This window comes from Capricornis sumatraensis, chromosome 3 (genome assembly GCF_032405125.1).
Source record: "Capricornis sumatraensis isolate serow.1 chromosome 3, serow.2, whole genome shotgun sequence".
Classification (NCBI taxonomy): domain Eukaryota; kingdom Metazoa; phylum Chordata; class Mammalia; order Artiodactyla; family Bovidae; genus Capricornis; species Capricornis sumatraensis.
Window position 1 is genome coordinate 45,348,333 of NC_091071.1, and position 20,777 is coordinate 45,369,109.

The 20,777-nt window shown below is 46.7% G+C and overlaps 1 protein-coding gene across 2 annotated transcripts in view; it reads right to left on the bottom strand.

The window, feature by feature from the left end:
- Positions 1-20,777, bottom strand: part of CYFIP1 (cytoplasmic FMR1 interacting protein 1) — a 102,600-nt gene that overhangs the window by 66,352 nt on the left and 15,471 nt on the right. The window contains exons 2-8 of one of the 2 annotated variants that reach the window (XM_068968027.1): positions 6,941-7,063; positions 6,776-6,865; positions 6,070-6,147; positions 5,781-5,882; positions 4,763-4,944; positions 1,122-1,218; positions 904-1,032 (exon numbers count right to left, since the gene is read on the bottom strand). In XM_068968027.1, the coding sequence (XP_068824128.1) occupies positions 904-1,032; positions 1,122-1,218; positions 4,763-4,944; positions 5,781-5,882; positions 6,070-6,147; positions 6,776-6,865; positions 6,941-7,057 (795 nt within the window). In that variant the 5' untranslated portion in view covers positions 7,058-7,063. The remainder of the gene's footprint in view (positions 1-903; positions 1,033-1,121; positions 1,219-4,762; positions 4,945-5,780; positions 5,883-6,069; positions 6,148-6,775; positions 6,866-6,940; positions 7,064-20,777) is intronic. The other variant, XM_068968028.1, reaches the window with a different exon arrangement.

Here is a 20,777-nt window from a genome sequence, read left to right on the forward strand (position 1 = left end):
GTCCTGGAGCCGGGCCCACTTGCTTGGGCCAGCGGGACATCCAGCACAGGGTCCCACATGAAGGGGCCTCTATGAAGGCAGAGAGCAGGGTGAAGAGAACGGCAGAACCATCTCCTCAGAGCTGCTCAGTTTCCCTGGGTCATCTCCAATGTATATGTTATTAAACTTTCATTTGATTAAAAAATTAAAATAAAAAAAAAACTTCTCATTTTCCCAATGAGAAACATCATTGCAAACCTCCCCAATTTGAAATAGAGGAATATGTTAAATGGCATGATTCTTGAACAACGACTGAAATCATGGCGACGTGCATGTGTGCTAAGTCATTTCAGTCATGTCCAACTCTTTGCAATGCTATGGATTATTGTAGCATGCGAGGTTTCTCTATTCATGAGATTCTCCAAACAAGAATGTTGGAGTGGGTTGCCATGCCCTCCTCCAGGGGCTCTTCCCAACCCAGAGATCAAACCTGCATCTGTTACGTCTCCTGCACTGGCAGGCAGGTCCTTTACCACTAGAATAACCTGGGAAGCCCAATCATGGTGACACAGTATACTAAATTTCTAGGAACTACATCCCTGCCAAGTAAAATCTGGCACAATCTCTGCTACAAGAAGCTTTATGCTGAGAAAAGTTCTTGACCAAAACCTCCTTATCTACAAGCACCTTCTCCAGGGATGGACATGAGACCTACCTGGCACTGGGCTCAAGCTTGGGACACACTCATGGGAATATGTCAAGGATTTGTAGTGCAATCTGCATGTAAGGTGGAAGATGCTATATGTACACACACACACACACACACACAAGCATGAGAGAAAAGGTTGGCAAAACAATCATCAAGTTCATTATGATGAAAAGAAGGCTGCCCCTTTCTCATGGTGCTGTTGGCAACACACGTACTTTGAGAAGCATGTGTTTCTCACTGGGCGTCAGGTACATTCTATTTTCATAGTAATCCACACAGAGATTCACAATGTCTGCTAGGAGCTCTTCATAACCAGAAATCACTTCCAGCTGCTGCTGCAGAGACTAAAACACAGAGTGAGATCTATGTCACTGACCACTCTCTGCCCTTCAGCCCCCTGGGAATGTGCCCCGTCAGCCAGAGTGTGAGTTACTTGTGTGATCTTGTTGTGGTTGGCCAGGAACATGGACAGATTCTGTGATTCCTGGATGGACTGTGGATCTGCCATTTTACGTAAAAACTGAGCAGCCCTATAAAAGAGGGGGAAAAAAGGTTAATCAACCAACATGCTTAATGACATTGAAAAAAAAAAAAAGCCTGGCAAAATCAAAATTACTCTACTACTGCTATAGTTATCTGTAGACATGTGCATCACAGACGCTGGTTTCAATTTCAGCCTCCTCCAGCTTCTCCCCTGCAATGTGGACAGCTCATGACCCCACTGTCCATAGCTGACAGACTTCCTCAGAGACGTGGCAGCACCACTCACAGGCTTTCCTGAAGGGCACCGACACGAGGGCCTCTCACGCTGCTCCCTACCCCCAAGTCTGAAAAAGGCCGACACCCCCTCCGTGAGTCCAGTGCTGAGTGACAGCACCGTTTAGGTTCTCTGCTAGGAAACTTTCGGGCAGCCAAACCTCCCACCAGTCAGGGACCACACCACACACAGTTCTGTGCCAAAGGTTTGAGACAAAATCCTGACTCCACCAATTTTCAGCTCCATCTTGGACAAACCTAAAGATCTGGTACCAAGTCTAACATGAGCGGTGGGTTTTCCCACACCATCAAGCAACATTCTAATACCAGCTGGGTGGCCTGCAATGAACTAAATTCTGACACTGCTGGAAGACAGCATCAGACCCCAGGAGTAGGGCAATGTATGGGAGAAGAATGGGGGCTTCCACGGCCTCTCCAATCACCACTCCACCAAACTTCCACATGTTCACCAACCTGGAAGCTCTCCAAACCCTGTCCTTCAGGGTTTTTAATGGAAGATTCCTCATATAAACATGTTTGATTAGATTATTGGATGCTGACAATGGGTTCAACCTCTAACCCCTCTCTCCCCACTGAGGTCAGGAGGGTAGGACTAAAAGTTCCAACCCTCCAGTCCCAGGGCTGATTCCTCTGGTGATCAGCCCCATCCTGAGGGTACCTAAGGGCTTTCCAAAATCACACTAACATAACAAGAGAAACTTTATGCTTTCATCACAGGAAATTCCAAGGGTTTTAGGAGTTGTGCCAGAAATGAGGATGAACATACACTTCTTATTATAAATCAATACATACCCCCTGAACTCTCCTGACTCTCACCATATCTGGAAAACAAGACCTATATGACCTACTCATGGGCTGACAGGGGAATGGTGGACACAGAAGGACCTGTATGCTGAGGTCCAACAGTCCTGCACAACATGGGCTGAGTCTCTAGTTTTTACAAAGCAGTATGAAAGCACATGAGAGGACTCTGCACATCTAGGGCTTCCCCAAAAAAGTTTAGGACCTGTCTGTACAACCTAGAACCTTGAGGGTTTTACTAAAGAAAAGCTTTCATGGCAAAGACTGGTAACCTACCCCAACTGTCATTTCCTTTCCTTCCTGCTTCAAAATAAGCCCTGAATTTCTGTAGTGCAGCAACGTGCCTCATCTCCACATTGGGATCAACTGCTCAGCCATGAGATATAAGGCAAAACTTTGTAAGGCACTTGAAAGTTTACTCATAAGAGATATTGTAGGGCCTTCAACTCTCTTTCCTTCCTGTTGACCTGAATGCAGAGATGACACCTGGAGCTCAAGTAGCCATTCTGGTCTACAAGGCTGGAGCCCTGGTTCCTGAACGGTCTGGAACCCACTTAGCTGCAGGCCACCTACATCAGGACATTCCAGGTGAGAAATAAACTGTAATCTTGCTTATTTCTATAAGTTTTTTTTTATATATGTAAAAATTAATATCAACTGGTATGTTTATATTCTTTTTAAAAGAATGTATAGTGTTCACTTTATTGATTTGAGTGATTGTTGAAGCTGCAAGAATGGAAATTAAGAAAAGGACCAAAAATACCTGTTTTTATTTTCCTTAAGCCTCACCATGACAATATGGGTTATCTGGAACTTACACTTAGCAGAAGTTGTAACTACCAGCTACGTGCAAATAAAGTATTTTTTGATTTTTTTTTTTTTTTTTTAAATAGGCGTTTTGAATGTTGACCATTGCGTGTGAGGGCTGGGGATGAGTAAGGGTTATTGCCTGGGAAAGTGAACCAACAGATTGTCCATAACAGAGATCATAGCAAGAGGATGCTGGAAGGATGAGGGGTGCCTCAGCCATCTTCTGCGCTCAGGGGAGCCTAGGGGGCGGCAAAGATGGTGGGCAATTTCTGAAGGGAGTGCCCAGGGGCCCTCCAATGGCCTTCCACAGAGCAGTCCCATCTTTAAACTGTTTTCCAGACTGGGCTTTGAAATAAAGGTGCTACTGCTAAAAGAGAGAGAAAAGAAACCTTTTTAAAATGAAAAACTACTGGTGCTGTCTACCTCCCCATTTCTCTGATAAAAGGCTGACAAAGCTGATCAAAATCATGCAACAAGTGATTTGTGCCATCAGGAGCAGAAGCTGTCCTCCTGGACTGGGAAGCTGAGAAGCCCCATGCTCCACCAAGAGTCCCACACACTTGAAACCCCCGAACACTGGCATCAAATGGAAACAACTCCAGACTCTCCTACTGGAGAGGAGTTAACAGGACAATTCAAAAGATGTTGTCATTCTGAAGATCTACGCTTGCATGCAGAGCCGACTTGGTGAATTGAACACCTGAACTTATTTCACACGAACAAGGCTTGAAGTCTGGGAGATCTAGCTCCACCCCCACTGCTGACCCAAGCTCAGATCTGTTTTGTGCTGCATCTCAAGTTGATTTCATTTTAAAGACACAGCACTAGGGTTCAGGGTAGGCTGCCCCCAAATATGCCACTGTGGCATACTGATTTATTCTGGATTAGTTACTTAAATAGCTGCAGCAAGTACATTCTGACCTCCTCTGTGCCCCTGAAAGCAGGAAAGAAACCTCCCACATGAAAGGTAACCTCCCTGTACCAGGAGGTCAGGAGGTGTCCTCATCACCAGAGGCTGTGTGAACAACCTTCCTACCTCCTCACTCACTGACCAGGCCAACTCAAACTTCTCTGTCTTATCAGTTCTTCACAGGTTACTTTTTCTTTGTTTAAAAGGTTACTTCTTTGGGTCTCATATTTGGGACACCCCCCCCCCCACATACTTATTAAATTAAATTTGTTTTGCTCTTCTTAGTTTCTGCTTTCTTAAAGGGAATTCTCAGGCAAGAACCTAGAAGGGCACAGGAGAAATTACTTTCCTTTCTCTACAAATGAAACCACAGCCTATTCAGATGCAAAGTAAATCTCTTCTAAGTCAATTGTATAGCTAAGATTCATTGTCTAACAAAGGAAACAGAAGTAAGCATCTCATTCCAGCCAACTTGCCTAAACAGTCTAGGGCACAGACTTTCCCTAGAGAGTTGGTTACAGGACAGCTGCTCTGATCTACCCGCCACCAACGTACTCAGTCTTACAGACACACTGCTGTGACGTGCCCACCTAGCCCAGATGCGCAGGCTCACGGCAGCACATTGTCCTCTAGGGTGATGGGAGTCCAGAGCCCCCTCCACACACAGGACTACCAGAATGCTTCGTAGGGCTCGTGATCTGTCTCAGGCCCAAGAATGGCCCTTGTGGGTGCCGCACCCACCTTGCAAAGGCGCCTGGGAGCCCAGGCACGCTCACCTCTTGTAGGCTGAGTGGTCATTCTTCACACTGCACTTCATGTTCTTCAGCTCGTCCAGCACAGCAAACATGTTGATGAACTTGCCCAGGGTGATCAGGTAGGCTTCGGACACGAAGTCCTTCCTTCTCTCCGCATGGCACAGGCGCCTCACCTCCCCACAAAAACGCTCAATGGCATTTCTCTGTGCAGAGGAAGCAGGGACAAATACACTGCTTTAATGGACGGGCCAACCCCAGACTCAGCTCCAAGCACAGGGTCCAGACTCACATTACTCGCTGATGAAATGCCCAACCAACAGGTGCATTATTTACAGCTCAGGTAAAGAGGCATTTTCTAGAAAGCAATTTCCACATGTCATTGCTCTCTAACAATCATCACCGATTTTGCACTTTACCAACTATGTCCCCAAAGTAAAAGAATTTTGTTGACTATTCCGGCAAAGTTACTGAGCAAAATGCTGCAAAAGAACATCTGTAAAGCAGATTGCTTTAGCTTTCAGAGTTGAAAAAGGGGGTGGGAGGATTTCCACTTGACAATTTTTTAAGATAAAACAAAAACTCATGATCTAAGGAGTTCTATCTTCTCTGTTTGCTAAAGGAATCTGTAATAAAAAAAAAAAACTCACACACATTTCTAAAGCACGTCTTTAAAAATCCAGGAAGGCCCCTCCCATAGCCACCCTGCCTAACCCAAGGGCCAGAAGTAGTCCAGACCAGGGTGAGGCCCACCAGAGCAGACAATGGGATGAAAACATGTGAAAACCAGATTGATTGAAAGTACAAGCATACTGATAGAAAGCAGTCTTCATGCAGGAAATACAAAGTCACTCTCAAGGGAAGGAGAGAGTGAAACATAAAAGCAGCATTTATTCTGAAACAGCCAGTCAAGCTTCAGCCTTGTGAAAGGTTTAGTTCCCTTTGGCCTCAAAGCTGTTGTGAGGGTCTGAATTTACATGCAGTAAATGTGCCAGCGCCCCACTCTCTGCACTAAACCCCTGGGATTATTGCACCGTTTTACCTGGAAGTACATAAAATTCATCAGTTTCGTGACCTCAGGCTCAAGGACCTCCACGGTTTTCTCATAAATTTCAACTCTGTTAGGCTGTTCGTTACATTTCACCTGGAAGTAAACAAGCATGACAGAGGGAGGCTTCAACACAGAGAATGTGAGGAGTTGCTGGAGAAGGGCAGATCAGAAGTGGGGTGTGGTGTGACTGGGCAGGAAAGCCTGAAAGGGATGAGGCCTGGTCTGTCTGGAGTGGGGTGTGGCCAGTGGGGGTGGGGTGGGGTCTGGCTGGGACCGGCACCTGTGGGATGGCCCGAGAGCAGCTTCTCCAGGTGTACAGCATGACAGCGTATTCTTGGCCTTCCTCCAGCATCTCATTCTGCAAGGGTACACCAGGCAAACCAAAGGCAAGCAGAACGGTCACAAATTGCTAACATATACAGCCATAAACCAGAGGGAAAGGCCAGGAAGCTGACTACAGTCTGAAAGTATTTTTAAGATGCGTTAAAATGCTCACAAGGTTTGATCTAATAAATTCACTTGTACAAATCTAGCCGGGGAGAATAAGTATGTATTTAGGAAGATATTCATCATAGAACTTATTATAAAAAAGCACAACAAACTAAGTAAACATGCAAAAATAGTTAAATTTTGAACACTTACCAAATGGACTAGACAGCTATTAAACATTACTTCATCTGGTGTAATTTAATGACATATCAAAATGTTCATTAAATTATTAATATACATAGTTATAACAACAATGCAATTCACTTCTGCAATCTAAATCCAATATGGGTGTGTGCCTGGTATGCTTGAGCACAAGTATAAACAAAGGAGAGTGGGCTTGCTGATGCTGACAAAGGTTTTCTCTGGGCCACAGAAGCCAGATTTTTGGAAAGAGCATGCACTGTTCTTAGCAATAGAATAATACCAAAAAAAAAAAGACATTTGCCATTCAGATGTGGCAAACCCCTGCCCTCCCACTGAGGAAACCATGTAGTTACCATGCTAGAATGGACGGTTGCTTGTTCAATGTATCTTGCAATGCCGGTAACAAATGCATTTCTGTCTTCAAAATTAGTGTTGAAATTTGGCTGGAAGGAAAAAGAAAACGATCACATGGAGGTCAGCAACACAGGTCACGTGTCCTGCAGCTGCGCAGCACCCACCTGGTAGAGCAGTGAGGATGGTGGGGGCTCGATGCAGGGCTGCTGGTCAGGCAGAGGCAGCTCTTCCAAGAGGTCCACGTTAGACAGTGCATCCTCCAGCGTCACCTGGGCTGCCATCCTGGCCTAGAACCAAACACAAAGCCCCCCATGCTGTGAGGAAGGGCATGACAGTCCCTCCAGCGTGGGGTACTTAGGGTCCTGCTCCCCCGTGCCTTCTTCTTAGGGAGCTGGGGATGGCAGAGGCATCTTAGACTGTCCCTGGGGCCTGGCGTCTCTCTCGGGCCTCATCAACAGGGGAGTCACAACACAGCTGCTGCTGGTCGTGGTATAGGGCACAAGGGCCAACACACATCCCATGGCTTCCTGCCACCCTCCCACCTCAGGGCCATCATCCTGGAGGGCTCTCCGCGAGGGTCTGACCACCCCTTCACTGAGCTGGGGGCAGGAAGAGTTCCTCCCGTACTATATGTCTGTCCTCAGGAGGCCAGCACAGCCTCCGATGGGCAACAGTGCTTCCAACCAATGACACTTCCCAGGGGCATCCTCCGAGCAGGGCCACACGCTCGGGATGAAGATGCACAGAGCCAGCGCCCTGACTCCACAGATACAGGACAGCCTGCCAGGCCCAATAAGGCGAGGGCCTATGGCCAAAGAAAGGAAAATGGGAGAGGGCTACTGGCAGAGGACTGAGGGCCTGAACTCTGACTGCCATACAGAAGCACAGAAAAGGAGACGGACTTCATCTGATACATCTGTGCTGGCTCCAGAAGGGAGGCGTCAACATACTCCAGCTCGCCTCCCGCTGAATGTTGCTGTGATCCTTCATGGGCCTCAGGGAGCAACTCTAACTCCAGATGGACATGTGAAGCAGCCCTGACCCCAGCAGGATACTGGGGCAGCTACATGGTCAGCTATGTTCATTCTGAGATTGGAAATGACAGCAGGCAGGCTGGGCAAGAACACTGAAAGAAAAGGAAGAGGTACCCAGCTGCTCCACTTAGCGCTGGGCACCAGACAGGCATGGGTGCGGAAGTATTTGGTGAGGCAGGTTTCCAAAGCCTCAGCATGCTGGTCAGAGGACCAAAAAGGGAACCCCAGGGCACTGGAAAGCCCCAGGGACAATGTGGAGAGGAAGAAGCGTGGAAGAGCAAGCCCACAAAGTTGGTCAGAAATGTCATCAGGCTCACCCTCAAGCTGCACATGCGTGGATCTGATCCTCACATCCCAAGCCCTGAGACCAGAGCCAGGTCCCAGACGGCCACAGGAGGCACACCCAGGACAGATCCAAAAGGCACTGCTGAGCTCCAAAGACAGGTGTGACACTGCACCATAGTCCAGAGAGGACAGGTCAGAACTGTCGCCTAAATCAAAGCAGGCTGTTTGCCAGCTAAAACAAAAACAACATTTCCTAGGATTTCAACAAGACCCAGAGTCTCATACTATAATATCCAAAATGTCCAGCTGCAATTCGAACTACTCAGTAAAGAACCAGTAACGTCAGCTCCTACGGGAAAAGATGAGCAACAGGTACCAATGCCAAATAATACAGCTGCTACAATTATTTACCAGACTTTAAGTACCTACTATAAAAATGCTCTAAACAAACATGGCACTCCTGAACTGAACAAAAAAACTGAAAGTCACAAATAAATAAATAAATAACTGAATGGAAATTTAGAACTAAAAAATACATCATCAAAAAAATCTACAAACAATAAATGCTGGAGAGGATGTGGAGAAGAGGGAACTCTCTTGCACTGTTGGTGGGAATGTAAATTGATACAGCTACTATGAAAAAGAATATGGGGAATCCTTAAAAAACTAGGAATAAAACTACTATATGGCCAAGCAATCCCACTATTGGGCATATACCCTGAGAAAATCATAATTTAAAAAGACACTTGTACCCCAATATTCACAGCAGCACTATTTACAACAGCTAGGACATGCAAGCAGCCTAGATGTCCCTCGACAGATGAATGGATAATGGAATATTACTTAGCCATAAAAAGGAACAAATATGAATCAGTTGAACTGAGGCAGATGAGCCTGGAACCTATTATACAGAGTGAAGTAAGTCAGAAAAACAAATCATCATATATTAACACATATATATGGAATCTAGAAAAATGGTACTGATGAACCTATTTGGAGGGCAAGAATAGAGACACAGACATAGAGAACAGACTTGTGGAGATAGAGGGGAAGGACAGGGTGGAACAAACTGAGAGAAGAGCCCTGCCATATATACACTACCGTGTACAGAGGTAGCTAGCGGGAAGCAGCTATACAGCACAGGCAGCTCCGCAGGGTGCTCCGTGATGACTTGGAGTGCTGCGGTGGGGGTGGGGGGTGGCAGGTCAAGCAGGAAGGCATGCATGTATACACATGGCTGATTCATGACGTTGTATTCCAGAAATCAATACAACACTGCAAAGCAATTACCCTCCAATTAAACATAAACTTAAAAAATACAATACTGAAATTTAATGAACTCTCCACATGAGCTTAAAAGCAGAGGAAAGATTCAGTGAATTTGAAGACAAAGCAACAGAAATAAGCTAATTTGAATGACAGAGGGGGCAAAAAAGATTGAAAAAAATGAAGAACCTTGAGGACCGGAAAAAATGAAGAACCTTGAGGACCTCTGGAACAAGAGAAAACTATCTAACATTGTCTCATAAAAATACAAGAACAAGCTGGATCAATATTTGAAAACACAACTAAAACCTCTGCAAATGTGGCCCTTTGCAAATGTGTCTACAGATTCAAGAAGCTCAGCAGACCCCAAACAAGACAAACCTAAAGAAATCCCTACCCAGACAGATCACAGTCACACTGCTAAAAATAAAGACAATGAAAAAATATCTTTAAAATAGCCTGAACAAAGTGGTTCATGACCTAGAGAACAATAATTTGTGAGAAATAAATTTCCATTGTTTATAAGCCAAAAAAAGAGAGACGGAGAGGGAGGGATCTAAGAGGACTTAAATAATAAAATGCAGACCTAAACCCAAACATATCAATAATTAGGTTTATCAAAGTAAGTTGAAACACACCAATTAAAGACAGAGATTTTCAGAATGGATTTAAAAACTCTGGACCCAAGCCTATGCCAGCTGTAAGAAACTCATTTCAGACATAATGACACAGGTAGCTGACAGTAAACGGGGAAAAGAGAAACCAAGCAAGACTAGTCAAAGGAAGCTGGACTACTCAAGTGTCAGAGAGAGCTGGCTTCCAGGCAGGAAACGCCCAGGGATAAAGACGGGGGTGCACAACTGAAAATCATTCAGAGAGGAAACAACCACGCTCAGTGTGAATGACTAACACAAGAGGGTCAAACCAGGCAAATGCCGGCAGCTCCGAAAGGAGAAGTAACTCTGCCCTGGAGACGGCGACAGCTCTCAGCCAGCAACGAGAGATCAGCGGGACGGGGAGGACAGACACCAAGGGAGCCGAGGCCTGAACTCCTCCCCGAGCCCGACAACAGCACAAGGTCCATTCTGCGTGGTTCTCACCATCCACGTTAATGTTAAATATAGCAGTTGTTTTTCACAGCAATGAAAAAATCTCCCTTTCATTACCAACTTCCTTCTGTCATCACAACTTCCTATTCCACACACACAAGAAAGGAGTACATCCAGGACAGGGGTGCACAGAGCCAAGTCTTCCTCCTGGTCACTGCCCTGCAGAGCCAGCGCAGAGGCCCCAGCGGGGCCCATGCAGGGCACCTCAAGGCTGACCGCCTCCAAGGAGCCAGGCTGCCCAACAAGGTCCCTGTGGTCCCACAGGGCTGCCTGGCCTTACCTCTGTGCCTCTCACCTCCACAGGTCAAGCCAACCACCCAGGAACAACCACGCAGCCCCCATGATCAGTTGCCCTAGCTTTCCACTCAGTGCCCATGGGACCCGGTTCCTCCCCACCCTCTGCCCAGGACAGGCCGGGAGCACCCAATGACAGAAGAGGTGGTGCAAGAGAGCTGCAGAAAGGCTCTGTGACACACTTGGGTCACGTCCTAGGAAAAATGTCAAATGTTCAACTTATTTTAAATCAGTGTTTAAGGACACTTTTGTTTGCTGTGGTTTATATGTACAATGGAATATTATTTGGTCTTAATGAGGAAGGAAATCCTGACACATGCAAAAACACGAATGAGCCTGGAAGTCATGCTAACGGAAACAAGTAAGTCACAAATGGAAGAGCACTGCACGACCCCACTCAGAGGAGGGAGCCAAACTCAGAGAGGAAGTAGAACAGCGGCTACCCCGGGGCTGGAGAAGAGGAGACTGGGGAATTGCTGTCTCATGGGCACAGGGTTCCAGTGTGGGAAGACAGGAAAAGTTCTGGAGATGGACGGTGGTGACATTAAAATGGCAAATTTTATGTTCTGCATATTTTACAACAATTAAAAATTAGGATAAAAAAATTATCAATATTTATGGCAGATAAATCAGAAAATAAAGAAAAAGTAAAGGAAATTATCCATAAGCCTCTGATCCCTCACAGAAACAAGATGATACAAGTTATTCTGCAAGCTGCTTTTCCCTTCCAACTTCCATAAAAACACTGAAGTTGTTGAACATTCTCTCACAGCATCCTTTAATCTTTGTGTGAACTACCAGTCAAGGCTCTCTTATCACACACAGAGGCTCTTTCCTAATTACTGCATTTTCTTCTCCGTGCTTTTCGACCATGAACACACCCTACAAACATCCAATTAATTCCAGGGCCACGGGCACCTCCATGACTCCCCAGCCTGTGCTTCTTCCACAAAGAAGAAGCGGGTGTCTGCCTCATCTGTTAAGGAAACCTGGAACAGTCAGTTCTGAATTCAAGTCCCCAGTCTCCATCTCACCGCTTTCTTTGACACCTCACAATTTCACCTCAAGATTCCGTTTCTAGCAGCCACTCCCTTGTCAGGGGTGGCCCACTGCCCCAGGAATAAAATCCACACTCCCTGTCCCAGCTCCAGCCACCCCAAATCCAGAATCTTGCCAGCCTCACCCCCTTCAGCCCACTGGGGCTTCCTCTCAGCACAACACAGGGGCCTTGGGTGCCTGGCCACCCACCGCACAGCCCTGGGACAGAGCCTCAACTACACCTCAAGGACTGACACACCTTTGCAGTGTCAAAAGCCACAGTGCCAAAGCCCAAGAGTGTAACAAAAATAACTCATCTGGAACACACTCAAAACCTCCCCTGCTGCCACGCAGGACTTCACAGTTTAACAACTCGATGACATTTCTGTCTACCTGGGCTCAGCTCCCTCCATGGCTTGGGGCCTGGTCACAGCAGGATGGCATGCGCCCACAGGCACAGAGGGAAGGTCATGGGAGGACACGGTGAGAAGGCGGCCGTCTGCAAGTCAAGGGGAGGCACCTTGGAGGGAACCAGCCCTGCTCACACCTTGATCTCAGAATTCTAGCCTCCAGTTCTAGGAGAGAATACTTTCCTATTGCCTAAGCTGCTTGCCAGCAAAGGTCCGTCTAGTCAAGGCTATGGTTTTTCCAGTAGTCATGTATGGATGTGAGAGTTGGACTATAAAGAAAGCTGAGCACCAAAGAATTGATGCTTTTGAACTGTGGTGTTGGAGAAAGACTCTCGAGAGTCCCTTGGACTGCAAGGATATTAAACCAATCAATCCTAAAGGAAATCAGTCCTGAATATTCATTGCAAGGACTGATGTTGAAGCTGAAACTCCGATACTTTGGCCACCTGATGCAGAGAGCTGACTCATTTCAAAAGACCCTGATGCTGGGAAAGATTGAAGGTGGGAGGAGAAGGGGACGACAGAGGATGAGATGGTTGGATGGGATCACTGACTCAATGGACACGGGTTTGGGTAGGCTCCAGGAGTTGGTGATGGACAGGGAGGCCTAGTGTGCTGCAGTTCATGGGGTCGCAAAGAGTCAGACACGACTGAGCGCCTGAACTGAACTGAAAGCTGCCTGGGGTGTGGTTTTGTTCCAGTTGGGCTTCTCAGGTGGCGCTAGAGGTAAAAACACAAAAAACAAAACTCGCTTGCCACACAGGAGACATAAGAGATGGGGGTGACCCCTAGGTCGGGAAGATCCCACTCCAGTAATCTTGGCTGGAGAATCCCACAGACAGAAGAACCTGGCGGGCTATAGTCCATAGGGTCACAAAGAGCTGGACACGACTGAAGCAACTTAGCACACATACAGCCTGAGCAGACTAACACAGCTAAGATTGAGTTGAGCAGAACTGCCCCGACAGGGCGCCTACCCCCTCATGCTGACTGGCCACTAAAACCACCCTCATGCTGGCATTTTTCTGATACATACATACTTGATGCACAAAAAGCAGACAGCTGGGAGCAAAACAAAGACTTCCAGACCTACCAGGGCCTCGGTTTCACAGTCCAGCATCAGCACCCCCAGTCTGTGACCCGCCCCTCCCACCCCCAGGTCGCCCCCCACCCATCGCATCCTTCCTTCCCATGGGGGTGAAAGCAACGGAGCAAATAGACATTGTCCAGGGTTTCTGTCCTCCAACACCATAAAAGCCAGTTATTTTTCTTCCTTGATTGATTTTTCAACAGCAGTTTTCAACCCTGTTTTTGATTCCTATAGTTTGCCAAGTTATAAAAATGAATTTAAATAGTTGGGGGAACTGTCTTTTAACAAGCTATTAACTAATTTATTTTGTAAGTTTAAGTTTTTAAAACAAAGATTTCAGCTGCAACTCCCCTAACAGTCCAGGGGTTAAGACTCTGTGCCTCCCACTGGTGGGGCGCAGGTTCACCCCAGTCAGAAAAATAAGATCCTGCATTTGGCCAGAAAAGAAAAGACATGCTGATTTCACTGTGCTGCTGTTTGAGTGTCCCTGACTCGGGGAGCTCTGGGGCTTAGGGGACACCCGGCTCTGGACAACTCCTCAGTATCCTCCCCATGGGTAGGGTGGGAGAGCACAGAGCCAGAACTGCGAGCTGGTAAATATCTATTTCTGCTTTATTGACTATGCCAAAGTCTTTGACTGTGTGGATCACAATAAACTGTGGAAAATTCTGAAAGAGATGGGAATACCAGACCACCTGACCTGCCTCTTGAGAAATGTGTATGCAGGTCAGGAAGCAACAGTTAGAACCGGACATGGAACAACAGACTGGTTTCAAATAGGAAAAGGAGTATGTCAAGGCTGTATATTGTCACCCTGCTTATTTAACTTATATGCAGAGTACATCATGAGAAACGCTGGACTGGAAGAAACACAAGCTGGAATCAAGCCTGCCAGGAGAAATATCAATCACCTCAGATATGCAGATGACACCACCCTTATGGCACAAAGTGAAGAGGAACTAAAAAGCCTCTTGATGAAAGTGAAAGCAGAGAGTGAAAAAGTTGGTTTAAACCTTAACATTCCTAAAACGAAGATCATGGCATCTGGTCCCATCACTTCATGGGAAATAGTGGAAACGGTGGAAACAGTGTCAGACTTTATTTTTTTGGGCTCCAGAATCACTGCAGATGGTGACTGCAGCCATGAAATTAAAAGACGCTTACTCCTTGGAAGAAAAGTTATGACCAACCTAGATAGCATATTCAAAAGCAGAGACATTACTTTGCCGACTAAGGTCCGTCTAATCAAGGCTACGGTTTTTCCTGTGGTCATGTATGGATGTGAGAGTTGGACTGTGAAGAAGGCTGAGCACCGAAGAATTGATGCTTTTGAACTGTGGTGTTGGAGAAGACTCTTGAGAGTCCCTTGGACTGCAAGGAGATCCAACCAGCCCTGGGATTTCTTTGGAAGGAATGATGCTAAAGCTGAAACTCCAGTACTTTGGCCACCTCATGCGAAGAGTTGACTCATTGGAAAAGACTCTGATGCTGGGAGGGATTGGGGGCAGGAGGAGAAGGGGACGACCGAGGATGAGATGGCTGGATGGCATCACTGACTCGATAGACGTGAGTCTGAGTGAACTCCGGGAGTTAGTGATGGACAGGGAGGCCTGGCGTGCTGTGATTCATGGGGTCGCAAAGAGTCGGACACGACTGAGCGACTGAACTGAACTGGAACCTCATGCACACTGCACCACCACCCGCCCTGCTTGTTCAGTTATCGGAATGTCCTGGGCTCCCACAGTTGGGCCCTCGCACTCGGACAGTGGGCCTACACTCATGAGCTCGAGAAGAGGACAGTGGGCAAGGTTACCGGCAAGGCCGAGGTCCAGGATGCTATTCTGTGACACCTTACAACACTTGGAGCCAGTGAGACTCAACTGCTTCCTCCTGCTGCACTCCCTGCCCCTGCCCTTGGGTGAGGGGCCCCTAGGGCCCAGGGGCCTCTTCTGACTCGGCAGACACACCTTCTTGCACCTAAACTCAGGCTCAGCTCTGTGCAGGGCAGGGTTTAAAATCTTGCCTCCATAGGACGACCGTCCCTCTCCTGCCATGCCATGGACCACTGCGTGGAGCTGCACCAACCCCACTCTCCCAGGACCAGCAACACAACAAGTACTTCTGGCAAGGCTTACAAGCAGAGCCAGCTAGTGACCCTTCCTCTAGTCCCTCACCTGGACTTGGAATCTACAAATGACCAGAACTAGGGCCCAATGGAGGTGCCCTAGGAACCTCAGACAGCCACCACACGTAGGCATCAGATGACTCCAAGTAGGACCAGGAGACCCCAAATAGGGGCAAGCAGCCTCAAGTAGGCAGGAGGCCAAGGTTCCTGGTGCCAGCTAGAAACCACCTGGCTGCTGACCCTCACATGGTGCTGTCGCCCCTCAGCCTAGCTTACCCTGCATCCTCTCAACTAGTCATCCTCACAGTCACCCTTAAGGTGGGGTCATCACACTCTGACAGCTGAGCAGAGAAAAGCACGGAGCCACAGCCACAGGTCAGGGACAGAGTCAGTGTGACCACAGCAGCGATTTTCACAGGCATGCTATCAGTGGTAGAGGAGCCAGCCAGGTCTGAGGGCAGGAGAGGGGCAGCAAGAGCCCAAATCCCCAACCAGCAGTTGGGGCCGAGCGGGCAGGGTTGGGGACGGGCACAGGGAGGTGCTAAAAGGACTTCTGTGACTCACAGCAGCCACCACACACTTGAAAACCAGGAACAGTAGATATCAGAACTTGTGTTGTTTAGTAAGTATGGTTTGATGAGAGTAGGTGGGCAGGAAGAAAGGGAAGCCTCCTCTGTTTGCAGGCAGTAACAGACAACAAACCCTTCCCTATATAACTCAACACTTTTTAAAAAGAACACTTAGGCTAGGCTGCAGAGCACCAATTGAAATTAAAGGGGAGAGACTAATTTTCAACCTGGTAGCAAGGGGGGCACCAAAATATTAAAAGGAAAAGAGAAACAAAGTGTGTATGTGTTTTCAATAAGCCACCGTGTCGGAGAGGACACAGGCTTCCCCATCAGAACACAGGCTGCAGAGACAAGACGAAACAAAGGAGCAAGACTGAGACAGACGCCTCAAGAGATGGACACTAGAGGTGAGGCACAAGACAGTGCTGAGACGGGGGAATGCCTGCCCACGGGCCAGGAGCTGGGGACCGCGGCTCGTGCTGGTCCAGTCAGACAGGGCAGGGCCGGCAGGACGGCATCCAGCACAGACAGGGCCCAGGGTCAGACTCAAAGATAAGTGAGGCTGCATCCCAGCTGAACGCCAGGGAGCGGGTGCTTTGCATAGGCTTTAAAATAGAACTGCCAAGGCAGCTTGATGCCAAGGCTGCAAAACATGGTGAAAACAGGAGGGAAAATGCAGAACCGATGGTTCATGCCCATCTACACATCCTGCCTTGGGGCACCCCTGCCTGTGTGCCCTTGTGACCCTTCAAGCCCATGTAACCTGAGGCAAGAGGATGGTTTGGCTGGGAAGAGGGTCTCCCCAGCAGCTCCAAACCTGTACTTCTGAAATTTTACAACTGGACTTGTCAAACGGCACAGCATAACCAAACCACAGCAAACTACAAAATGTTTCTAATTGATTTTCTTCCTCTTCTATATACAAATAATGGTACTTCCCAGAAAATTACATCCAAATTTTTGTGCAGTCTGTTCACGTGTAAAACAAATCATCTGAGGAAGAGAAGTATACTTTATTCAACTGTGCCTTTCTATCTTGTATTTTAAAACAATGTATTTTTCCTATTCCAGCTTCTTTCCCCAGATTAAGTGGGATGGGGATAAAGAATGGGGCTGCTATAATCCCTAGGCAAAAAACTTCATAATTAAAACACAAACATCATCTTCTGCCCAAGAAGAAGAGTATAATAAATTTCTTTACTACTGAAGAAATTCAGTTGCACAAAATATTAACTTCCATTCTCAAAAGCAGCACTGGGCTCCTTCAATTACCTCAAAAGAATCACTGCATCAACAGAGAAACAAAAACCAAGTTTGCTTGAAAATCACAATAAGGTGAAGTCTAAGACAGAGCCCCCAGAGGAGTCTTGAGTCTGTCGGTCCTTAGGTCCTGACACTGCTCTCCTGCCCTTCATACTCAGTCCGCAGACCTTGGGACAGGGTCTTCTCAAGACAGAGCAGTCTCTCTGCCTCCTGAATGCTTTCTCCCCAGGTTTCCTGTCACTGCTCGACTCAGCCTGACTGGCCCCTTCCCAACCTAGAGCACTCATATGCCACACTCAAGCCTGCCATACTCCTTTTTCATTCCTTTTAACTATGCAAGTAGTACTCTGACCCTGTGGCTCTCCTGCTGACATGCTTACAGTTGTGGGTTTCAAACCATGTGCCCTGGAATTCTAGGGAATCCCTTGCCCCACGATGGCAAGGGAGAGCAGTGCTGCATTTATCCATTTATGAACTGGAATGCCACCTGAGATTTTATGAAAAACTAATCTGAGGCAAATGTAAATCAATCAACAAAATGCAGGGCTGGGTGTACGATTCCACAGAATCAGGTCTCAATTGCTGAGATAAAGAGGGTGCTCGCAGTGTGCAGTGCCCACACCGGGCCCAGACTGATGCCCTGTGCAGAGCTCCACCACTCCTGCCACCTCTAGTGGGCCCTTGGGGGAAAACGTTCTGCAGCTGCTGCGCCAGTACAGCCAGCACACAGGTGAGCCCCGTGAGACCAGCTCACTGCAGGGGATGAGGCTGGGACAGTGGGAGCTTGACTTCCTCAATGGTCTGGGACCCTCGTCCACCAATGCCTGACCATTTCTTTGTGATTGTGGTGGACTTCGTCTTTTACATAGACTCCAGTGCATGTTTAAGACACTAAGAAGATGCCAGTAGCAACTCAGCATGTTCTTTCTAGGATGGAGTAGAGCTTGGCAGTCTCTGGCACTGGGGGTGGTCACACCACAGAGAGGTGCCACCAAACTTCCAAGCAGGCTGGGGGCTCCCCGAAAGGAGAGCAAGCCCGCCTCAAGCCTGGCAACCATCCTGAGGGCCCGCCTGCCAGGTGCAGGGACATCCCCACTCACCACAGGGCAGGCCTGGCCCCACAAACGTGGACCTAGATGCTTCCTATCCAGGCTGCAGCCATCCCTCCATACTGGAAGGTGGCTCAACCTTGCTTACACAACCTCATAAATGCTCCCCAAGAACTCTGACCCAGTAGCCCTTCTGAGCCTTCCCTTCATGTGAGCCATCTTATTAATAACAGATTTTTACCTTCTAGATAAAAGTCTAAGATGACCACATCTGGGTAGAAAAGTCCAGTATAATCGGTCCTCCATATCCACAGATGCAAACCCTGGGGATACAGAGGACTGACTGTATTCATGGTACAACTTCTATTTTATATAAATGACTGTGGATTTCAGTATCCACAGAAGTTTCTGGAATCAACTTTTGGTGGATACCAAAGGGTGTCTGTGTTTTCAGATGACTTTCTTGGCAGCACATCCTAAGAGGGGATTCTTTTTTTTCTTTAATTGAACGATAATTGCTTTACAATATTGTGTTGGTTTCTGCCATATATCAACATGAATTAGCCACAGATATACATATATCCCCTTCTTCCAAGAGGGGATTCTTAAATCCCATGAAGGTCTGTCTTCAAAGCTGCAGGAGATGATCCATCAACCCTACTTTTGGCCATTTAGCCAAAGGAAACAAAATCACTAATATCGGGACTTCCCTGGTGGTCCAGTGACTAAGACTGCGCTCCTAATGTGGTGTGCCGGACTTTGATCCCTGGTCAGAGAACTAGATCCCATATGCTGCAACTGAGGCCCAGGACAGACTGCAAAAAAAGATATCTGTACCCCATGTTCACTGTAGTATTATTGACAGTAGCCAAGATATATGTGACGCTAACTGAAACAAGTTAGAGACAGACAAACACCCTATGATCTTACTTGCCTGCGGAATCTTAAAAAGAAAACAAAGCTCATAGATAGATAATAGATTGGTGGTGGCCAGAGGTGTGGAGTGGGGGCATTGGGTAAGGGGGTCAAAAGCTACAAACCTCTAGCTATAAAAATAAATAAACAAGTCATGCAGACGTAATGTATAGCATGGTGACTGTAGTTAATAATACTGTATTGCGTATTTGAAGGTTGCTAAGAAAATAGATTCTTAAGAGTTCTCATCACAAGAAAAAAAATTTTTGTGACTGTGAAGGTAATAGATGTTAACTAGTCGTACTGTGGTGATCATTTCACAATAGATACATACATCAAATCATTATACTGTATACCTGAAACTAATATAATGTTGCATGTCGATTATTTCTCAATTCTTAAAAAGCTACAGGTGGATTCAGGTGAGGACCCCCACAGGGTCCCAAAGATACCCGCATGGACAGCATCCAGGGGTCACTTTCATGTCTACAGTTTACTGAGCAGAGCCACATCTAAATGTGCTTATATATAGAACGGATGATAAATAAGCACCTGCTGCTGCACAGCACACTCTAACAGCCTACAGGGGAAAAGAATGCAGAAAAAAGAGGAGATATATGCACCTGTATAACCGACTCACTTCGCTGTACACCTGAAACTGACACAACATTGTCAATCAACTACACTCCAATAAAAATTTAAAAATAAAGATATTAATACTAAAAACTGGAATATTGAAAAATAAAATAAAAGTTCTTTGAATTTGTATTACTTTTATTCCTATGAAGCAATTTGAACAAATTTTTACACAGTAACCCATTTTTTTTTCTTCTGTGACTTGCCAGTTTGGTTTATTTTCCTGTTATTTTTGTCCTTTGAAACCTCACTATTTTCCTCATCAATGGCAGGTACTCACTACACCTCTATCTCTGATACTATGAGTGAAGTCGCTCAGCCGTATCCGACTCTTTGCGACCCCATGGACTGTAGCCTACCAGTCTCCTCTGTCAGGGAGGCTCTCAAGAGTCTTCTTCAACACCACAGTTTAAAAGCAACAATTTTCGGCACTCAGCTTTCTTTATAGTCCAACTCACACATCCATACATGACTACTGGAAAAACCATAGCTTTGACCAGACAGACCTTTGTTGGCAAAGTAAGGTCTCTGCTTCTTAATATGCTGCCTAGGTTGGTCATAGCTTTTCTTCCAAGGAGCAAGCATCTTTTAATTTCATGGCTGCAGTCACCATCTGCAGTGATTTTAGAGCCCAAGAAAATAAACTCTGTCACTGTTTCCATTGTTTCCCTACCTATTTGCCAGGAAGTGATGGGACCAGATGCCATGATCTTAGCTTCCTGCATGTTGTTCTAAGCCAGCTTTTTCACGTTCCTCTTTCACTTTTATCAAGAGGCTCTTTAGTTCCTCTTCACTTTCTGTCATAAGGGTGGTGTCATTTGTATATCTGAGGTTATTGATTTTTCTCCCGGCAATCTTGATTCCAGCTTGTGCTTCATCTAGCCTGGCATTTCATGTAATATACTCTGCATATAAGTT